The sequence below is a fragment of the Podarcis muralis genome, chromosome 3 (genome assembly GCF_964188315.1).
Source record: "Podarcis muralis chromosome 3, rPodMur119.hap1.1, whole genome shotgun sequence".
Lineage (NCBI taxonomy): Eukaryota > Metazoa > Chordata > Lepidosauria > Squamata > Lacertidae > Podarcis > Podarcis muralis.
This window is the reverse complement of record NC_135657.1, coordinates 83,613,719-83,637,088: the sequence shown is the minus strand read 5'-3', so window position 1 is coordinate 83,637,088 and position 23,370 is coordinate 83,613,719. Positions and strand designations below refer to the sequence as shown.

Genomic DNA, 23,370 nt, shown 5'->3' with positions numbered 1-23,370 from the left:
AGTAAGCTTTGTGTCAAGCTTGTAAACATTACTTTGTAAGGAAGTGACAAAGGAAGAATATATTATTATTATGTATATTATATGAATGCTGTAAATAAAATTGATAATGCTGCAGTTTTATTGCGTGTGCAGCAGTTATGAGAACCATCAACTCCAAGATTTCCTTCAGATCTTGTTATGGATAAGAGCAAGATTTAGTCCAAATTGCTTCAGAGGCTGTCTGTTTCCGTCTGGGAACTGAATAGGAATCCTGATTAGGAAAAACAAATCTTCATACTTCACTCATTCACTACTATGGGAAATCAAAACATGGCTATAACTCCCCCCTCCCCCAATTCAGCAGAATTGGATGAGATTTTCCTGAGTGGAGAAAACCTGCCAAATTATAGGACTTCCGGGTTGGCGCCATCGCCGAATGGCGGACTCCCTCCGAGCTCCGGAGGGAGCCTGCTCGGCAGGGGCTGGGTCTAACCGCGCCGGCGACGCAGGGACCCTTAAAACCCACGGCCACGGAGGCCGTGGACATGGAGACTCGGCTGGCACCGCCAGCGCCCTCCCGACTCGTGAAGGAGCCTTTTTAAAGGCTACGGATCGGGTGCCGGGGAGAGGCGCGGTGCTTTGAGTCCTCTGCTAGCCCTGCCGAGCGAAGCCGCATGCCATCCGGCGGAGAGTGCTGACTTCTTCCATTGAGAATTCGGACTTTTAACAGCAACCCGTGAGTAATTTGGAAAACCGGGTTTAAAAGGAGAAAAAAAGGAATTTTTTCCGGATTTGGCACGAGCGGGGGGGGGGGATCCAAAAAGGAAGTCAATCCCCCTCCCTACTATAAACATTCTAAAACAAGGACCGGGCAACCAAGGTCACGAAAGAACTGTATTTTTGATAAAAACCAAGAATTTCACGATGGGAAACTACAAGAAACTGTGCTGGAGGAGAAGAGTGGAGGGAGAAGGAAAGCGAACCCCCCCCCCCCCGGGAACTGGGGCGATTGGAGAGAGAGCCTGGTGAAAAGAGACGGAGACTTTGACAGCTGTCAAAGTAGCTGTCAAAGCCGGAAAAATTTAAAGAGGACTCTGTTTTGAGGACTTTGCTGGTTAAATTTGTTACAAATTGCTAAGATTCGGATACAAAATGGCGAAAATACTGAACAACAACCAGACTTTTGGACTAGAGGATACAAAGTTAAAACAATCCCCCTAGAGGAGTTTCGGGACATTACAAAGATGGTCGTAAGTGGAAAAATACCTTCGGAATTTTACAGGACTGGTTATCTTCTGGGAAAGCTGCAAAACTGAAATAGTATTATGTCTACAGGGGTGTTTACATTAAAGGAGACAATAGAATATTCTATTGAAGAAAGGAAGGGACTGAACGCAAGTTTTTGTTCCTGAATAACAAAATCCCCTGTAGAGCTACTAAATTTCTGAATTAGAACGCCTTAGCAGCGGAAAAAGATGAAACTGGACTACAACATGGAAAGAACAATGGGGGGAGCCTTAAAGACTAAAGATTGGAGATTTGAAGTTAAATACTATAAAAATAACTTTAAACTTAAAAAAAAAAAAAGACTGGCAAGGGACTGGGGGGAAAATCTGATTATGGATTTAAGAATTCCAGACAGACAATATAGATTGGTGGACAGGGGGAACTCAAACCGGGGAAGGGGGGGGGGAGAACTAGAATCCAAAGGCTTGCAACTACTTTTGAATTCTTTTTTTTATATACTTTTTATCTTTTTATATCTTTATATTGTTTTTCTTTATATTTTGCTGGGTGCTTTTATTAAAAAAAAAAGGGAATTCGTGGAAGGAAATTGGGGGGGACCTTGGGGACAGATTTTTTGTTTTTTATTAAGGGTAAGGATGAGGACTGTATAAGCTTAAATTCGAATATTGGGCTAAACAAATTAAGTTTAAATTAGGAGGGAGAACTTGTTGAGCTAATGATATGAAAGGGGAATATGGCAGGGATGGGGGAGGGGGGGAGTCCCAGAAAGTGGATAATGAAAATAAGGTTTTAAATGTATTATGTTTTTGTCTTATCTTTACTTTCTGTTTTTTGAAAATTTTCAATAAATATGATTTTTTTAAAAAAAAGAGAAAACCTGCCAAATTATGGACCAAATTTAGTCTGGGTTGGTTAAAGAAAGCAAAAGCAATCCATAACAATTAAGCCACTTGATAACTGTGTGTTTATGGCTAAAGGTTCTGATGTGGATTCCCCCCCCCCTCCTGTGGTGCTCCTAGGAAAATAGCCTGTAAAATTTCAGAAAGGCAGATCCCGATACCAAGGAGATATGATGAATGAAAAAACAGATTCAGACTTGTGAAACAAATTGCAAAGCTAATTTGACAGGAGTGTATGTGTGGGCATGTGGCAGAAAGGTTAAAGGGATATGAATGTCAAGCATTTCCCAAGCAACCATCACTAGCAGAACTAGCAACAAAGCAATACAGTGGTACCTCAGGCTACATACGCTTCAGGTTACAGACTCCGCTAACCCAGAAATAGTGCTTCAGGTTAAGAACTTTGCTTCAGGATGAGAACAGAAATCATGCTCCGGCGGTGCGGCAGCTGAGGTACCACTTTACATAACTACAGTATTCTTTCCTCAAAGCACTGGGATTGGAAAACCCTGGTAAAATGTTTGCCTATGGTTAGAAGGAGGATCTATCAAAAAATCGGTCTCTCTCTCCCACCCTATACGATACATTGGTACCTCTGGTTACGTGCTTAATTCGTTCCAGAGGTCCGTTCTTAACCTGAAACTGTTCTTAACCTGAAGCACCACTTTAGCTAATGGGGCCTCCTGCTGCTGCCACGCCACTGGAGCACGATTTCTGTTCTCATCTTAAAGCAAAGTTCTTAACCCGAGGTACTATTTCTGGGTTAGCGGAGTCTGTAACCTGAAGCGTATGTAACCCAAGGTACCACTGTATTTCCTTTATGTGGCAAGCTTGGGAAGAAGTGTTTTAAGTTTTGCAGACATTCTGCTTCCAGCATTTTTTAAAGAGAAGAGAGTTAGATGTCCCCACTTCAGGACACTTAGAAGAGACCTTGCTTCAACTCAGAGGAGCCCCACATCCTGCTTAGCATTATCTTGCAGTCAACAGCCACTTCCAGTGTGACTTAAGATCCTACTGCTTTTTAGTTTGCCTCTCAGCGACATTTAACATGGAATAGCATTATAAACGAAGAGATACAGTATTGTATTCCATACAGCATGCCTCATTGGCAGCAGGTACATTTTTGTAAAATAAGCAGAACCACAATGCTTCACATTCAGTCTGGATTCCACCCATTTTTCCATAATGGACACATTCCAGAGAAAATTAAGTATATTTTAATCCTCCTATTGAGATGGGTGTTGTTTGTTTATTGTTTAGAAAGATTTACGGACTACTTAATCAGAAGACTGTCGTAAGCGTAATAAAACACTGCTAAAATCCACCAGACTTTAAAAAAAAACAAGTATACATAAGGTAAAATCAGCAAAACATTTAGAAACAAAAAGTGAATTTGTGGGCTGGGTGGCTCACTAAACTAAATAAATAAAAGAGCAAGTTCAAGTTTCTACCACAAGGGACCCCAAACATGGACAGCCTTGTGCATAGCTAAGGTTCAGTACTGCAAACGCCATTAATTCACCCAATGCTTTATGTCTTGGGTTTTTGATGTTCTGAATGGTCTTCGAAAACCCTTCCTTGTCTGGGCAGCTTGCTTTGGTAGTTGCATTTCTTTCCTTTTATAGAGTTTAAACCTGCTTATCTATTGTTTTCCTAGAACTTTAAAATGAGGAAGAATAGGACAAGGGCAAACATCTCCACCCTGTTTCTAAATCCAAACATTAATCTCCACTATAATTGTCAAACACAGTGTCAAAACATGAATATTAATGCTTCAGCTTGTAATATACTTATTTTTCCAGTATTCATTCCTAAAAAGCTATACTTACAAAACACTGGCTTACATGCCGGATACTTTCAAAACAGTTGTCTGTGTTGACCTGCTCTGTGCTGTACCATTGTACATACTTTTAATAGACCCTGTAACTCTACTTTCTTTTTTTTTTTTTAAGATATTTATTAAAAATTTCCACTGTAATACATTAAAAAATCAAAAAAGAAAAAACAAAAAAGGTTAAAAACACATAATAATAATAATAATAATAATTTATTATTTATACCCCGCCCATCTGGCTGGGTTTCCCCAGCCACTCTGGGCGGCTTCCAACTGAATATTAAAAACAGTACAGCATCAAACATTAAAAACTTCCCTAAAGAGGGCTGCCTTCAGATGACTTTTAAAAGTAAAATAGTTGTTTATTGCTTTGACATCTGCTGGGAGGGCGTTCCACAGGGCAGGAGCCACTACCGAGAAGGCCCTCTGCCTGGTTCCCTGTAACCTTACTTCTCGCAATGAGGGAACCGCCAGAAGGCCCTCGGCGCTGGATCTCAGTGTCCGGGCTGGACGATGGGGGTGGAGACGCTCCTTCAGATATACTGGACCGAGGCCGTTTAGGGCTTTAAAGGTCAGCACCAACACTTTGAATTGTGCTCGGAAACGTACTGGGAGCCAATGCAGATCTCTCAGAACTGGTGTTATGTGGTCCCGGCGGCCACTCCCAGTCACCAGTCTAGCGGCCGCATTCTGGATTAATTGCAGTTTCCGGGTCACCTTCAAAGGTAGCCCCACGTAGAGCGCATTGCAGTAGTCCAAGCGGGAGATAACTAGAGCATGCACCACTCTGGCAAGACAGTCTGCGGGCAGGTAGGGTCTTAGCCTGCGTACCAGGTGGAGCTGGTAGACAGCTGCCCTGGACACAGAATTAACCTGTGCCTCCATGGACAGCTGTGAGTCCAAAATGACTCCCAGGCTGCGCACCTGGTCCTTCAGGGGCACAGTTATCCCATTCAGGACCAGGGAATCCCCCACACCCGCCCGCCCCCTGTCCCCCAAAAACAGTACTTCTGTCTTGTCAGGATTCAGCCTCAATCTGTTAGCCGCCATCCATCCTCCAACAGCCTCCAGGCACTCACACAGGACCTTCACCGCCTTCACTGGTTCTGATTTAAAGGAGAGGTAGAGCTGGGTGTCATCTGCATACTGATGAACACCCAGCCCAAACCCCCTGATGATCTCTCCCAGCGGCTTCATATAGATATTAAAAAGCATGGGGGAGAGGACGGAACCCTGAGGCACCCCACAAGTGAGAGCCCAGGGGTCTGAACACTCATCCCCCACCACCACTTTCTGGACACGGCCCAGGAGAAAGGAGCGGAACCACCGTATAACAGTGCCCCCAGCTCCCAGCCCCTCTAGACGGTCCAGAAGGATGTTATGGTCGATGGTGTCAAAGGCCGCTGAGAGATCCAGCAGAACTAGGAAACAGCTCTCACCTTTGTCCCTAGCCCGCCGGAGATCATCAACCAGCGCGACCAAGGCAGTTTCAGTCCCATGGTGAGGCCTGAATCCCGATTGGAAGGGATCCAAATGGTCCGCATCCTCCAGGCGTGCTTGGAGTTGTCTGGCAACCACCCGCTCAATCACCTTGCCCAAGAATGGTAAATTTGAGACTGGGCGATAGTTGGCCAAATTGGCTGGGTCTAAAGATGTTTTTTTAAGAAGCGGTTTAATGACCGCCTCTTTCAGCGGGTCTGGGAAGGCTCCCTCATAGAGGGAAGCATTCACCACCCCGCAGAGCCCATCGCCCAGCCCTTCCCGGCTCGCTTTTATCAGCCAGGATGGGCAAGGATCCAGGAGACAGGTGGTCGGTTTCACTTGTCCAAGCAGCCTGTCCACATCCTCGGAGGTAACAGATTGGAATTGATCCCATGTAACAGGACCAGACAGAACTCTAGCACTCTCCCACCCTGGCCCTGCTCCCACGGTGGAGTCTACCTCCTTCTGAATCTGAGCGACTTTATCTGCAAAAAACTTTGCAAAAGCATTGCAGGAGATCTTGGGGTCCCTACCAGGCCCCGGTGGTGCAGGTGGTTCCGATAGATTGCGAACTACCTGAAAAAGTCTCCTGCTGCTGTTTTCTGCAGATGCAATGGAGGCGGTGAAGAAGGCCCTCTTCGCCGTCGCCATTGCCACTTGGTAGGCTCGACGTTGAGCTCTAGCCCGTGTCCGGTCTGATTCAGAATGAGTTTTCCGCCACCGGCGCTCTAGCCGTCTCAACGATTGTTTCATCACCCTCAGCTCCGGGGAAAACCACGGGGCTGTCCGGGCTCCATGCAATCGGAGAGGGCGCTTCGGAGCCAGACAGTCAATAGCCCTGGTTAACTCCGCATTCCAGCGGGCCACCAGGGAATCAGCTGAAAGGCCATCAACTTGGGATAAAACATCCCCTACCACTCTCTGGAAGCCAATTGGATCCATTAAGTGGCGGGGGCGGACCATCCGAATCGGTCCCCCCTCCCTGCAGAGGGGAAGGGTCGCGGAGAAGTCCAGTTGCACCAGGAAGTGATCTGACCACTTAGAGTTCATAGAGTTCACAATCCTTATTTTCAATAACATATTTCCCTGACTTCCCCACACCTCCCCCTCTTGTATTCCAGTTCAAATTGTTGGTTCAACAAGTTCTTATCCCTAATTTTTAACCTTTTTATATTTAGTTCATTTTAAAAAACCAATTTTGCCTTATAAACATCAATAGTTATACATCAGTGCTTATTCTTAAAACCTTTTTCTAAAGTCAGCCTAAATTCCCTTCCACGATTTCCCCAATTCTCATACAAATAACAAAACAAAGTAAAAGCAAAACAGGTTATAATTATACACCCTTTGGATTCCCAAACTCCACCCCCCCCTTTCCCGGTTTCAATCCCCAACAAACGTCCATCAGTCAATCTACTATCAGCCTGGAGATCTCACGTCCGAGGCTCTTAATTCTCTCTCAATTCCTCTCTGCCGGTTTTTTTGATAGTCCTTGGTATTAAACACCAAATCTCGGAGAAGCTCTAGTCCAATAGGGTCCATGTTTCTTCCAGCCAGACCTCCATACTTAACCTGTAATTCTACTTTCATATTGTAATTCGCTTTTGGTTTAGAATGTTTATCATTAAAAAAGAAAAAACAAAAAAAAATCCTTCCAGTAGCACCTTAAAGACCAACTAAGTTAGTTCTTGGTATGAGCTTTCGTGTGCATGCACACTTCTTCAGATACACTGATACTGCTTCTCTTCATAAGCATACTGCATTATAAAAGAAATGCATTTGGCAGGGATAATTGCAATATCTATTTTTTAAAATATATTAATAATATTTAATATGTTAATCCAGTATTTATTATATCTCAACATAAATCACTGGAATACATAATAGGTAACAAAACACCAAAAATATATTTGGGACATAATGTAACAGTATGATGGGTGATATCCAATGGTGCCTGACTTTTTCCCCTCCTGCAGCCTTCTATGTGCTCCCCAAATCTGATCTGGAGGGGCCCTTCTGAAGCAGATTTTGGGGGTGAATGGGGGACTGTGCACAGACAGTGTGAGCTGTGCACACACTGCAGGGCGTGTGTGCGTGTGCGTGCTGATGTTGCACAGCTCTAGTCTCCTCAATGGCAGGGGAAAGGTGGTGCGCTTGAAACATGGCTATCTAAAGGAGGGGTCATAAAAACCCATTGCTGTGGTACCTCAGGTTACAGACACTTCAGGTTACAGATGCTTCAGGTTACAGACTCCGCTAACCCATAAATAGTACCTCAGGTTAAGAACTTTGTTTCAGGATGAGAACAGAAACCATGTGGCAGTGGCACGGCGGCAGTGGGAGGCCCCATTAGCTAAAGTGGTACCTCAGGTTAAGAACAGTTTCAGGTTAAGAACAGACCTCCAGAATGAATTAAGTTCTTAACCCGAGGTACCACTGTATGTCCAGGGTCTGGACAAAGCACTTACAGCATCAATATTCAATTCCATATTATGATGAATTAACTGAAATGCAGGAAAGTATGGTTTGACCCAAACCATATCCTCATAAAGAGTTGGAAGAGTAATCTAGGCTTGCCCCTGCAGTGCAGAGATCACAGCTAAACCAGTCCCTACAATGCAATAATCTAATACATTACATTATATTTCAGAAATGAAAGATCATAAAATGCGGCCATAGTTCAGAATCTGTTTATAAAGGAATGCTGCAGGATCATTGGGCCCTAGAGAAGAGTTTGGGTTAGGAAGGACTCTCCAACTTTCTTCATGTCCAATAAAAGCATCTTGTAGAATCCATCCCTGGGATATTAGAAGAAACACATCCCCTTTTGTTCTCCACAAGACTTAAAAATGATTGACTGGAAAATAGCTTTAACTATGGGCAGCAATAATTTGTAACTTCTGAGAACACCATTTTATTAACAGTGGAATGCTTTTTTTCCCACCCTGTTTCCTGTGTCCTTTTCAGATTTTCTCTTTCACGGTGCATGCTCTCAACAAGGTTCTGCTGAACAGGAAACAGCAGCCAAAGCTAACGTCAAACAGCGATTTTAGTGAAATAAAAAGAATTCATATTATTGTTAGCAGCACATGAGATGTCACCATGCTCCTTTCAGTAATATGACAAGAGCTTTCATGATTTACGGATGTTCATCCCTTTTTCTTCATCTCCAGTCATTTATTTTAAAATTACACTAGCTTTTCCAACCAACTGTTATTGTGATTGCATTTGGATGTAATGGATTACTGAGAGGTTTGTTTTTGTTTTTTATGGTTCCAGTCCAAAATTATACCTGGCATGATAAAATGTGACATTATTAAAAATTACTGCTTTAAACTGTCTACCAAAAGCAAATACCAAAATTAAGAAGGTTTGGTGGCTGCTGGCTCTACTAGTGAAATAAAACTGTTTCAGGAAAGGAGCTTGAAAGTGCTGGACATGTCTGCAAATTAACATGGGGGGGGGACGGACAAATAGTAAAATAATAATAATAATAATAATAATAATAATAATGTATTATTAAATTTTTATCCCATTCCTCTCACATGAGCCCCAGGTCAGCAAATGAAAGCCTTGAGCCCGGTCAGTGCAGTGTGGGTTCTTGATTCTTTTTATTCAATCTTATTAGCAGTCAACTTTTTAAAAAAAATAATAATAATCTGGATCCTGTTGACGTAGGATTTGTGTTCAATTCATGAAAAAGAACTGGTTTTGTTTTCAGTATCCAGATATGCAAAGACTCTTGGCTCATGTATCCAAAGGCAGTTAAGTCACTAGCATCATGGAAATTTGGCCAGGATTTGGGTCTAGACTCAGCTATTTAAAACACACCAGGACACACACGGTTTAGGTTGCCTTAATAGGCTATTGTCCTCCAATCTTTTGTTCGTTCTTTCGCTTTTTCTTTTTTACCCTTTAGTGAAAGTATCTAGTTATTCAAAGAAATATTTTAACTCCAGTTTTAAATCCAATCAAGGCCTTCATTGCTTCAAAGTATGTCATAACTTTAGCACACTGTCCAGAAAGTAGATGCCTAAAATAACAGCATGGATGATAATCCAAACATCTTTAGACTGGACAGTGGTGTTAAGTCTCAGATTCTGTTGAAACTCTTCTGAGGGCGTTCATGGGCGTAGCCAGGGGGTGCGCAGGGGAGGAGCAGCTGCCCACCCCTAAATCAAGTATATAAGTAGAAATACTTACCTAACTGACCATTTGCATCACAGCTAACTCGGTTCTGCCCCTCCCATCATAATGCTTGCCTCACCCCCATCCTGACTATGAGGGCCTTTCATCTCCTTGAGGGCCCTTATTCCCTAAGGATCCACAAACCTTGAGAAATGGCTTCCTTGGAGGTTAAACAGTGTTCTGCAATGGCATCCTAGGAACTGCAAACCCCATTTATTCCTCTATTTGCCCTATGTAAAAATGCAGTGTGCCATTGCTGGAAGATGGTGGCATGCTTCACAGCAGATGATAAGCTGGTGAATGACCCCTTGATGTTTTTATTGATGTTAGTTGGCCCTGTAGTATTGTTACCTGAGTAGATAATAAAGACGGATGTTTGTTGTACAGTTTGGGTCCTTGTGACTATATCTCTGTTGGTAGCTGTTTATGCTATTTCCCATTTCAACTCTGATACTCACCCTTCATGGCTGAGAGCCAAAGAGGATTTAGACATACAAAGTAGGGTTTTATACTTCCCCCCTTTAACAGCAGACCCCGCTGTTCAAAACTGCAGTTGCCACATAGAAATATGTCTGGGAGTTGCCTCTGCTGTTTGAAAATATAAATCGAAAGCTCCCTTGGGTGTACCAAACAAGTAGTACAGTTTTTTGGATCAAGGACAATATTAATGAGCTGGAAAATGCAAAGCACATTAAATCATACAATAAAGGCTAACAAAGTGAAAGCAAAATACTCATAAATGTTGAATTGTAGCAGTAGCAAAGTACCTGATTTTCAAACAGTTTAATGTTCTCGGGAGTTCAGCCCTTCCTGTAAAGCTCAGTTAAAGGGAAAAGACACAGTTGCCACAATTGTGGTGTTGTTGTTGTGTGTGTTAGTATAAAAAAAATACATTTAATCTGTTCTTAAGATGTTTAGACACACCCATCTTACTGACCCTTATTTACGTGAATGCTCCTTGCTTTCATGAGATCTCAGCTCCTAAGGTCATGTTGTTATATTCATAGAAATGACTTGCATTGGGGCTGTGGGAACAAGCATCTTTTTGTGGGGCTCCAGGGCCAAAGTCCCTGGAGCCATGAAAGGGTGTGTGGCTCCTGTTGCACGATGTGTAGGCGTAGAACCCTAGGCACCACTTACACTCAAACGAGAACTCACCTGTGACATGCACCCTGACTGAATTCCCAGCGCACCCTATAGAAATAATTACTTCCAGGGATGGGTTTTCCTGGTTTTGCTGGCTCAGGCCTGTTTCTGATGTTGGGCCCCACCAATTCCAGCCACATACCCTTGTTCTTTGGATCCTACCTGGTGTGAGGGTTATTAGAGAACCTAACACCTTATTCCATGGCAGCTGTATCTGCAGCCATGGTTTGTATTCTCAGAATGACCCTCAAATAATTGAAAAGGTACCAGCCCCTATCTGGGTATTTTGTGGCAACTATGCCTGCATAGATAGAGGAAATGGGCCGTCAGGTTGAAAAGGGGCATTGTATCTGTGTCTTTTTGCCCCTTTTTGTATTGTCAGTTTTCCAAGTGTCTGTTTTTCCTTTCTTGGACTCAGGGGACAGCAAAGAGAACAGGTCTGGCAAATGGTCCTTGCTGATGCTCGAGAGCTGGGTGTCGGGGCTATCCCCGGCCAGAGTGCGAGCTTCTGCTCACGTTTCCAGCTTGAAATTCACCTCTGCCCCAGCCTGCAATGACAGTCTGGCGTGGAGGGCTGGGAACAGGTCTGCTCCTGGGGGATTTAAAGCTGCCCATGCTGGCACCAGCACCCTGCTCTAATGGAGACGTAATTACTGTATTTTTCCGTGTATAAGACACCCACTATTTTTTGGGCCTCAAAATTAAGAAAATGCACTATGCACTATCCGTGTATAAGACAACCCCTTATTTTAAACTTCAAAAATTTAGGAAAAAATATTTTTATAGTTTATTTTCACTCCAATGGTCCTTGCTAATTTTTACATTCTTTTGTTTTTCAGTTTTCTCCTTGTCTTCGGTTGCTTGATTTTATCAGTGTTTTCTACTATCCCTGAACATACCTGGCTTGCCACTAGTTGCCTCTTCATTCTGGTAAGTGAACTTTATGAAGCAAATAATAATAATAATTCAGAGATTGGAAAATGCATTATATATCTTTTATACATATCCATAGTAAATTAGGATGCATTTTATCAGTATGTTAGGAAATAAAAAAATGATAGCAGCAGGAAAAGAAATTAAAAAATGATAGCAGCACACTATTATGCAAGTTTTCTCTGAAGTAAGGCCCATCCTGTTAAGTGGAACTCTTACTTCCTAGGAGGGTGTTTGGTGAGTCATATTTCATTTGAGATTTATTCAGAGGTGGCAAACCTACAACCTGGTTGGCTGGTGTGCCTCCCCACAAGCAAATTTACCTTGTCCCCCCAAAGAAAAAATAAAATAAAATAATAGTCATAGTGTTCTGGTGGACAGAGAGGTTTAAACTTCTCTATTCAGCCCTGATAAGGATGCACATCACCCCTTCCAAATGACAGATCAGTGGGAGAAGGCTATCTGTCTGTGTGGCTACATGCACATGAAGTGGTCAAACCCATCTCTGGTATGTGGGCCCTGGAAGGTTGACCGAGGGTGAGCGTGGTCCTTGCGCAAAAAAAGGATACCCAACCCTGATGTAAGATATAACGTGGTACCTTGGGTTAAGTACTTAATTCGTTCCGGAGGTCCGTTCTTAACCTGAAACTGTTCTTAACTTGAAGCACCACTTTAGCTAATGGGGCCTCCTGCTGCTGCCACGCCACCGGAGCACAATTTCTGTTCTCATCCTGAAGCAAAGTTCTTAACTTGAAGCACTGTTTCTGGGTTAGCGGAGTCTGTAACCTGAAGCGTATGTAACCCGAGGTACCACTGTATATGGTTTTTGAAACTCTGAAGTCTTTGTGCTAGGAGAGGAACTTGTCTATGAGGCCCTCTCTGCTCCTACCCTCCAGAAACAGACACATTATTATTGGGGTCTCTTTGGAGGTGACCATGTTCCAAGATTAGGATTCTGCCCGTTTAGATGTTACGAAGAAGGGCAGCATTCCCCAACTGTAGACTTTCCCATAACTACAACAAACTGCTGGGGGAAAGTAAATCTGTAGAAACTGTTGTAGATAGAAGCTTTAATCCTATTGAAACATGGTCACCATAGTCCTCTTCTCCATAGCATCCAGAAGGTATATTAATGACAGATTATAAGCCTCTGATATCATCCTGCTAATAAAAAGTTAGCATCAGGTATATCTAGATGTATACTGGGGGTGGACCGGGGTGGGAGGGGGAGGAATTCTAAATATCTCTAGAGAAATACAATTGTACCTCGGCTCCCATACTCCTTGGGAGTTGAACGTTCCAGCTCCCAAACAATTGGAAACTGGAAGTGAGTGTTCCGGTTTTCGAATGTTCTTTTGGAAACCAAACGTCCGAAGGAGCTTCCACAGCTTCCAATGGGCTGCAGGAGCTTCCTGCAGCCCATCAGAAGCCACACTTCGGTTTTCGAACGTTTCAGAAGTCGAACGGACTTCTGGAACAGATTCTGTCCGGCTTCCGAGGTACTATTAAATATACTATTTAGGCAGAAGTGGCTCACCAAGATAGGGTGGAGCTGCTATGCTAGCTTCTCAATAGGCAGGTTGTTGTTGCATAGTGAGAGGGGCAAGGCAGCAGGGAGGTCAGCATGGTGCAAACACACCAGCCAGAGCTACTCTGGTGCTCCTTCCAGAGCATCTGCAACATGCCAACCTCCCTGCTGCCCCTTTCAACCTCCTGATAAGCAATAATGACCCTCCTGCCATTAAGCTAGCATAGCAGGTCTCTGCCAGCAAGTAAAATTCTTATTTACAGAGGTTTGTACAATTATGACAAAATGGCACAGTATTACAAGCAATATATTCTCTCTCTTTTTTTGGGGGGGGGGAGGCTTTCATGATATGCTGCCCTTTTCTTTCTACCGCCATGGAAAGATGTTTATTCTAATGAAATTTAAAAGTACCCAGGAAACCCAATTCAACATGAGATAATTGATTCCCTAGAAGAGGCAATGCGGGTTGTGTTTCTTGTGTGCAATTCTTGCTGTCCTGCTGGATCACTGCTTACTGAAGTACAGAGGAAGAAAATGTGAGAAATACGCAAATCTGTATTATTGTTATTGATCTTGCAGTGGTTGTTAGCTACAAATTATGAAGGTCTGGCCATATTTACTATTGTTAGCTCCACTTTTGTTCTTCGCTCTTGTCTTTGGAGGAGTTTTAAGTTTCTCTCGAAAGGTTCTCCCCTTATGGGAAGCCCAATGGTGCTATCTCCATACAGCAGAACTGCTTTATTTGGAATTAGCATACAAAAATATAAAGAAGATTGCGATACATGGGGCAAGTGGCAAAGAAGTTTTCATTTGGAGATAAAATGGATGGTGTTAGCAATAGAGACAAAATCGCAGAAGGGTAGCCTCTTTAGTCTTTCGGAGCAAAACAACAAACACTTTACAGATGAACAGATTTATTTTGGCATAAACATCTACGTTTACTTGTACAGGCAGAGGAGGACCACCTCTGCAGCTAATGCTTGTGTACTGGGGGGGCGGGGTGGGGAGAGAAACATTGCAGTCAGTGACGGTATCAACAAATGGAACAAACAACTAAATGGGAGAGGAAAGTGACTGTGTAAAGAATGAGTAATTCTAGATTTTATGCAATCTAAAATATTAAACCTTTATTGCTTTTCCCACTTAAGTGGAGTGCCTAATGACTGTGTTGTTCTGTATTCTTCCATCCTTTTGTAACTTGGACTGAGTTCTGCCATTCAAAAAGTAACATTGCTAATTACTGGAAGGGGGTAGTGGTCAAAATAACAGGTCCTAATTATTAAATTAGAGCAAGCAAGCAAGCAAGCGCACACACTTATTTGGATCCTGCCCTTTTGTGACTCCAGCTATATATAAAAAATAATGTTGCTTGGTATGTTTCAAATGAAATAAAATCCTTTCCTTCCCCTCCCGCATAAGCTTGGATTTTTGATATGTCACCATGGAAAGAAGTTGATAAAACTCATCTTTTCAAATGTACAAACTGCAGTGATGTTTCCTTTATTTATATTTAGACAACTGAACAAAGGGTCATGTTTACTAGGGGAAAGAAAAGGGGACTGGAAAAGTTCAGAGACAGAATAAAACTGTTTCCTGGAAATGATTACACAGTGGATGTGTGTAGGAATAGAAAGATATAGAGAAAATGATGTATTTTGGAAAATATACATCACTAAACTGCATTTTTAAAATAGAGTTGGTACTAAAAGCTCTCTTACTTTGCTTCTCATGTTATACCTCTTAAGTGCTTATTGATATACATCTATAAGCCCTTCAGTCACTTTCATAACACACACACATATTCATTCTGAAAGCACAATCATTTCCAGAGCATTCTACACTGTCTAGACCACTAACAGTTAAATCAGCAATCCAGTGCAAAGGGTATTTTTAATCCCATGGCTTTTAGGGGACTAAAGTAAGCCTCTGCTTCTGACATTATTATAATAGCATGGGAGCCACTCTTGAACATGCTTTTCTTCTTAACACTTTGGTAGCATCAGATGCTCATGTTCACATGGCAGAAGCAAGCTTGACAACCCTGTAAACAGCAGGGAGGTAGCGGCTTATGGGTCTCTGAGAGCAGCAGGCACAGCTGATTTCGTTAAACTAGGAGTAGCCAATGAGATGTTGTGGACTACAGCTCCCATCAGCGCTAGGTTGGTAAGAGTTGAAGTCCGCAACTTTTGTAGGGCACCACGTCCCAGCATTAGACAACTGTAGTGCCTAGACTCTGCTATGCAAGACTATTGTAATAAATGAGCCGTCCGGATTCCAGCAAGTTGCCCTACTTTGGTTCCCAGTGGACCGAGTAAAATCTAGCTAAACGTCTGATAATTCTGTACCAGTTGAGTCCTCTGAACACTTTGCCTTTCTAATCATGGAGCATGAGTTCCCCCAAGAACTGGGGGCATACCAAAGGTCACCCCTTTTCATCGTCCAGATGACAGAATCCTGGAAAAACTTCAGAAATCAATGGTGTCTTTAACAACCTGTAAAACTATCATCAGGACGCGGGTGGCGCTGTGGGTAAAAGCCTCAGCGCCTAGGGCTTGCCGATCGAAAGGTCGGCGGTTCGAATCCCCACGGCGGGGTGCACTCCCGTTGCTCGGTCCCAGCGCCTGCCAATCTAGCAGTTCGAAAGCACCCCCGGGTGCAAGTAGATAAATAGGGACCGCTTACCAGCGGGAAGGTAAACGGCGTTTCCGTGTGCGGCTCTGGCTCGCCAGATGCAGCTTTGTCACGCTGGCCACGTGACCCGGAAGTGTCTGCGGACAGCGCTGGCTCCCGGCCTCTAGAGTGAGATGAGCGCACAACCCTAGAGTCTGTCAAGACTGGCCCGTACGGGCAGGGGTACCTTTACCTTTACCTTAAAACTATCATCTTACAAACCACTTTTGGGATTCACCAAATTCCCAAGTGCCTCCTGTCCTACATTGTTCAGGATGCCCCACCAACCTCCAGAATGGTTTTTCAGGAGGTGGACAGTAGAGGGAGAAGCTTTTCTTCCATGAATTGACCTTGGGCTCCAGTCCAGTTTTTGTAGCTTTTTTCCCTGACATCACAAGCAGGAGCACATGCTTGCAATATGCCAGACTTGCTACCTACTATTTATTTACTTCTGTGAGCTACAGATTGTTTATAAGGCAAGGTTTATTTTGTATTAAACTGTAAATAAATTTTAAATGTTCCTAAACGAACTGCTTCTCACATTTTGATCTTATAAATAAATAAATCCAAGAGACACTTGTACAATTGTAGCACCGTGTTTGTAAGTGCATGTGCGGATAAACTTCTGACAAATTCAAAAGATTATAAAAACGTTTGGCATTCTATCTAGATGGCTAGTCAGATACTTGGCAAGTCAAATAGGTAGGAACAAAAGCAGCTGCAGAAGCATAGTGGAAATAAATTATAATGTTCAAAAATATGGTAGGTAATTTAAAGCCCTGTGGTCAAAAATAAAATCCAGTAATGGGAAGTTACAGATAATTTTCAAGTGGAAACGCAAATAATACAGCAAATAATAAAACTGCTGCTAATACACTGTGCAAACCAAGCAGGTCTCTCTCTACACACACAGTCCTGGTTCACAAGACCCATTAAGGCAAATTATGGCTTAGCAAGACCTCACCAATATAGGAGCTCTTTGGAAGGAGCTCACAGTTACTTTGCTCCCCAGCCACTTGGTTCCTTTTACTACTGTATCACACTAAAAGGTAAAGGTACCCCTGCCCGCACGGGCCAGTCTTGACAGACTCTAGGGTTGTGCGCCCATCTCACTTAAGAGGCCGGGGGCCAGCGCTGTCCGGAGACACTTCCGGGTCACGTGGCCAGCGTGACATCGCTGCTCTGGCGAGCCAGAGCCGCACACGGAAACGCCGTTTACCTTCCCGCTAGTAAGCGGTCCCTATTTATCTACTTGCAGCCGGGGGTGCTTTCGAACTGCTAGGTTGGCAGGCGCTGGGACCGAACAGCGGGAGCGCACCCCGCCGCGGGGATTCGAACTGCCGACCTTTCGATCGGCAAGCCCTAGGCGCTGAGGCTTTAACCCACAGCGCCACCCGTATCACACTAAACGAAGGTAAATAAAGGTTAGCACAGCTTGTCATTGGAACTGGGCCTCATGGCTAACTTGCTCCTGCTTAAGCATGAGCTGTAGGGAGTCCCAGTTCAGATGACATGCTAAACCAAACCCCAGTTTAGCAGGAAACCCCCCCCCCCCAAAAAAAAGACTACAGAGGAGCAAAGCATTTGCAAGCTACTCTCCAAGAGCATGCTTAATAAGTTTAATAAGCAGTAATTTGTTACGTGAACCATCTCAAAGTCTTGAGTAAAGTACACTGTTGTAACCAGGTTGAATCAATTTTAAACATCAAGAGTGAATCAGTAAGTGGAATACTCTGCATGCAGATAATTTTCATGGGACATCACTGTGTCAATTAACTTTGGAAGAAAGTGTTTTCTGCAAAGGCTTAAAACTTGGAAGAAGATACCAGAGGGATAACTGCAAAGCATTGCGGCAGATGGCATCATTCGCAGAACAGAAGTGTCAACAGATTGGGTATACTCTCAAGTTGTGGTAGAAAGGAAAGGGAGAGAATCACATTTTCCACTGACCCCCAAGGAACCGAGCAAAAAATATTAAAAGTATACACTTCCACTCATCTCTGAGATGCGAGATGTTAGCCGAGATGGCAGGAGTGAAAAATCTTTCCTCAGACCATATGCATCAGCAGGATTTTGGCAGATGAGAGGTTCGTTCTTTAAATATATTGCAGTTGGTTTCTTCATGCCGTCTTTCAGTTACACACTTGGAAGGAACAGCTCCCAGAAGTTCTCCAAACCTTTTTCTCCAGCATGAGGAAGGGGTATATTTGGAAGCAAAGGCAAGAAGGAAAAACCTCCTGGCTGGTAGAATTATAATCTCCCCAGTGTGCTTCAGTTGTAGTGGGCCCAGACTGTAAAGGGCTTTAAAAGTAAACACCAACACCTTGAATTTTGCCTGGAAACAAATTGGAGCTAATGTCGGTGGCTAAACAAACTGCTGCTCAGTGAAATAGCTCCACTTCCCTGGCTGCCTTCAAAGACACCCCACATAGAGAGGTTGCCAACACTGTTGCTGATATTAATATTGTGCAGTTTGAAGTGACTGAAAGCATAGGAATTGACTCCTTTGGAAGAAAACAGTGCCCAGGCCCAAGAAAATATTATTCATAGTTTTACTGGCAGAACTCTTCAAAAACATCATAAGCATCAAAGATACAACCAAAATATCTATGCAGTGTCTTGTGCTGTCCAGCACAGGCTCAACATCTTCTTAGAAATAAGAGATTCCAAAAATCCAAACTGTGTCTCTCCCAGATTCCAGTCTGCATTCCAGCCTTCATTGGCCTTAGGCTATGAATGTCTTGCAGAGCCATTTACATGCATTGTTCTCCCTGTAGAGTTCAGAAATACTAACAGCCACCAACCTCTCAAGATGGCGAATTTGCTACTCAATACCTTCATCACATGATCAAAGGTTCACTCTCAGCACAGAGTAGAAAAACAGTCAACAGGTCATTAACAAGTTACAGCTCAGAGAGAGCTCTTCTTGCTTTCAATATAACCTCATGGAAAATCCCCATGTTAAACCTTTTCACAAACACACATTCAGGCATTCTCATTTCAGTGTCAATTAAACCATTATACTTAACAAGTACATGCATCTCACTATTTAGGTCCTTCCTTTGTAGCAAGTGGTACACAACCTCCCTCTCTAGCTTCAACTCCTACAGCTCCTACAGTACAAGCAGACTCTCACTCATGCTTGCTGTGTTCTAGAGCAGGGCCTGGGTGAGGAGCAATGTTGTTTCTTCTCCTCTGCATTAACTTTTGACTGGTTCCAGAAAATTTCACCAGATCTGAACATCCCAGGGAATAATCCTCAAATGTGATCCACAGCAAGATGGAGAAACGTCTTTCTCCAGTAGGCCAGATATTTATATCTCCACCTCAGACTGTGGACAAGGCTGCTCGTCATTATCAGCTGATGAGCGGAGACAAGGGACTGAGCAGGATTAAACTGATAAGCAGGGGATTGAATACTGATGCTTTGGCTGTGCGTGCTAGTTCTCGGTGGGAAACTAGTGGGTTTCCCACCAGTGCAGAATTGAGCTACATAACCCCACCAATCAGCTGGCAACATCTGCCCATCAGAATGGTATCAGATGATTGACCGGTGGGCATGGTTATGGAGAAACAGCATTGTAGGTCTGATTGGACCCCCCTTGAAGAACAAGATTGGCCTGTGGGCTAGGCTAGGGGGTTCCTCACTCTGATTTACAGGTTAGCTTCAATGCCCTTTTTGAACTTATGATGCTAGGCTTACAGCATGAACTTCCCCCCTCCACCCACGTTGGTCGCAAACCTCAAGCATTGATAAAAGTATATGAATCCTCATCCCCACTGCTTGTGGGTAAGCCTGCAGTCATGAATCGCTTACTGATTTTGTGAGGCAAAGGTAAAATGGTTTAGGGGAAAACATGTCTCCTTGATTGCAACAAACTACATAATTGAAGAAACAGAGCCAGCATGCTGTAAATCAGCAGGCTGATTAAAAATGAATAAGATTGGCACGAGCAACCAGCCCTTTGAGTACTTCATCTTATACCCAGTGTCACTGCTGGATCTTCCAACAGCTGCTAGGCATAAGAACTTCAAAATTGGCGAAAGTTGAGCTCTTGAGGAGCTCCTTTCCCATCACTGACTGACTGAACCTTTGAGCAGATATCGTGCTCATGACAAGCGAATAATATGCAACTAAGTTACACTCAGGGTAGGCCATTGAAATCAATGGATTTAAGTGCCTTGCCCATTGATTTCAGTGGGTCCATTTTGAGTAGGCTGACTTTGATACACCCAGATATGTATTTAAAAAATATTTTTAAAAAACTATTGGCAAATAAATGCTACTTTATCTTTAGCAAAATTATTTGTACTTAATTTTGATATGGAATAACTAGCACTTGTGGTAAGACCTGTTTTCTAGTGCAAATGGTGCGAAATCATTTATATCCAATCCATGTATTAAGACTATTTATTAACACTATTTATTAACATCATCAAATTGTTGTGAAGGTTGATTGTGTGGCTGATAAATACTAGAAAATCCTTAAGGCACAATTAACTAACTTGTAAGTGATACACCTTGCTGCAACTCCCCCACCTATATGGCTCAGCAGAGCAGCTGTGCAGTAATATCTATAAAGGATCTGGAGGCTGCATCTTGTTGGAACAGCATAGCAGCTCCTTACCAGGCTTGCAGTTGCATTTAGAGGCAGCAGGATACAGAGGTTTATAGCTCCAGTCTGAAAACACTTGTGACTACACTGACCAGTTGCAGACCCTTTGGAGGTGGCTGCATGGCTACCATGCAATAATCCCAGATACCAGGTACCCCTGGTGTTTAGTGAAGTTGGCTGCCTATGCTGCTATTGAGAATGGGAGGTAGGGCTGGCCCACCCATGGGGCAAGGTGAGGTGACCATCTTCAGGTGGCAGAATCCATAGGGGCAGTAGATCTGGTGGCAGCAACAGCTGCAGCATGCTCCTTGGAGGCCAGATCTCCTTGGCAGCCCTCACCATGCCACCACTGCAGAAGTCCTCTTGGCAAATAGGAAGCACTGCTGGTGTCTTCTCAGCCTTGTTCCTAATGTAGATCTTTATCTCTCTCTCTCCCCCACCCCTTGTTCTTGATGTAGACCTTCACTCACCCCTTCTTCCCTGGTCTGGTTTGCCTCATATGCCTCTTCTGACGGCCTTGATGGGAGGATAGCTCTAGTGCAGGGGATTTGAGAATTACACCCTCACTTTCCAAGACTGGAATCTAAGCATGTTTATCTGGAATTAAGTAGCCCTGAAAGCCTCGGATAGTCTTACTTCTGAGTAAACATAGGAATGGATTGCTTGGATGTTTATGAGATATTCTACTAGGAACTCTTGGGAATTTATTGGTAGTGATTTATGTTCCATTTATAAATCTCTTCCAAATTTTTGTGTTTTTAAAATTTATGACCCCACTTTTCCTACTGTTAGAAATCCAGCTGGATAGAATTCAACATTAACTCTGTGTTCCCTCTGTTTTAAAATCATTGTCTCTGAGTTCTTTCCTCTTATAGTTGAAATGTGAGTCATCCTTATTTATCCAAGGCATTGTTCTCTTGAAGTATATATAATACAACATATTAATCACCTACTTAATATGAATTAGAAGCAGGTAAAACTTAGCAGTTAAATTTTAACATTTTAAAACTTTAAAAATCAAGTGACGAGCTTTTTTCAGGGGGAGGACAATGTCTGTCAGAGCAGCCTTCAGTAAACAGCATGCCATGTAAAATCAGTGAGAAGGTAAAGAGAAATTACTGATGTAGGGGTTAGTATGTGGTATGAGGAGAGTGAAACACTTTCCAGTTTTTGATATCTTTCCTACAGATAATTCATAAAACAGATTCGAGCTTTTCCACACTATTGAGTAGGTAAGAGTTATTAAGATCCATGTTTCCCAATTAGCTAAGTACTACAGACCCCTTGTTTTTCAAAAGCCAAGGCATGGACCGTCTACTTTTGAAATCTTTGTGCGAAGCAAATTTTTGGAGCAAGTGTGGGGTAGTCCCTAAAAAGCAATGGATTTTAGTTGTCACAAATTTTATGGGCAATGTTTTTTAGTATATTACTCACACAAATGACAATACAAAAAAAATTCCTTCCAGTAGCACCTTAAAGACCAACTAAGTTAGTTCTTGGTATGAGCTTTCGTGTGCATGCACACTTCTTCAAATGACAATGATTTAGTGCGGTGGGGGGAGATGAATTTAATTTTACTAACATGCATTACGAGTTAACAAATTAGAATATATCTAGCAGCTACTAAACCTATATGTGTTGGGAGAAATCATGCCTTTTTTAGTCCCAAACAATCCCTTCTACTTCCAGTTCAGTATTTCCTACTTTTAATCTCAAATCTAGATTAACATTGAGCCAATTTCTTTGCTTATTCTTTGTATAACAAAATGTCCAAAATGTTTGTTCACAAAGATATGTGGAACAGAATGAAACTAGATGTTTCAAAGTTTTTTCACCTACTTATAATCAGAAAAAACCTTCACCCAGGATGAGCTAGTCTACATTCTTAGAAAAAAATTTTCGATGAACCGTCACAAGTCACATCAACAAGTGCATCTTCCGCAGATAGAGTTGTTAGTTGTACGTCACCACATTAAAAAGGATTCCTTATCCATGAGTATTCAGGATTTGGTGCAGGAAAGTAATATCTGAAGCTAGTCATACTAAATCACGCAGGTGCTCATTGGTGTTATTTTTTACTTCTGGTATCAATTCTTTCTCAGTGGACTCCAGAAATGTCTCCAATGTTTGGATGTTAGTAAGGCTACCACCTTCTACCTGGCTTTCCCTTAACCATATTTTTTAAATCACTGCCTCAATCTTATCTTCAGTGTAAAAAATATACACATCACTACCTTGAAGGCTTGTGTTGAGAGTGTTCAAGTAGGTGAAAACATTGCTAAGTAGGCTACCAAACACAACCACTCAAAGTTGTTCAACTGACCACATGAAAAGTTTGAATCTGTCAGGAAAAGTCATACTTCACCACGGATGAACAAGTCCACTGATTTTCCCTGACATAGCACAAGCACCATCTGTTGTCAGACACACACATTTCTCCCATGAAATGTGGTTCTTTGCAACAACAAAAAACAAACAACAACAACAAAACCCACTTAGGGATTTAAACATGCACTCTGCTGTAGTGTGTGCAAGTTCACATGAAAGTAAAAAAATCCTCCATATATTTTTCTTCCCATACATAGTGTACAAAGGCATGATAGCTTTGTTTGTAATACCAGTGGTTTCATCAGTTTGCAATGGAAAGAAGTTGCAAGTCTGGACCCTTAAAGTGAGAGTCTGTTTTATATCATTAGACATCATTAGACATATTCTTCATTTCACAATGTTGCTCGAAGGAGGTGATGTGTTGATTTCCCTAGCCTCCCGACTCACCAAGTACTCATTTGCATTTAGCTACACAAGCAGGGAGAATCACTTCCTCGCCTAGAATATGATCCTTTCCTG

The 23,370-nt window shown here is 42.7% G+C and overlaps 1 protein-coding gene across 1 annotated transcript in view; it reads left to right on the top strand.

Moving 5' to 3' along the window:
* The window catches only part of KCNQ5 (potassium voltage-gated channel subfamily Q member 5), a 257,657-nt gene that overhangs the window by 160,318 nt on the left and 73,969 nt on the right, over nucleotides 1–23,370 (top strand). Inside the window, exon 2 of the mRNA XM_028722763.2 lies at nucleotides 11,616–11,706. Within this exon, the coding sequence (XP_028578596.2) occupies nucleotides 11,616–11,706 (91 nt within the window). The remainder of the gene's footprint in view (nucleotides 1–11,615; nucleotides 11,707–23,370) is intronic.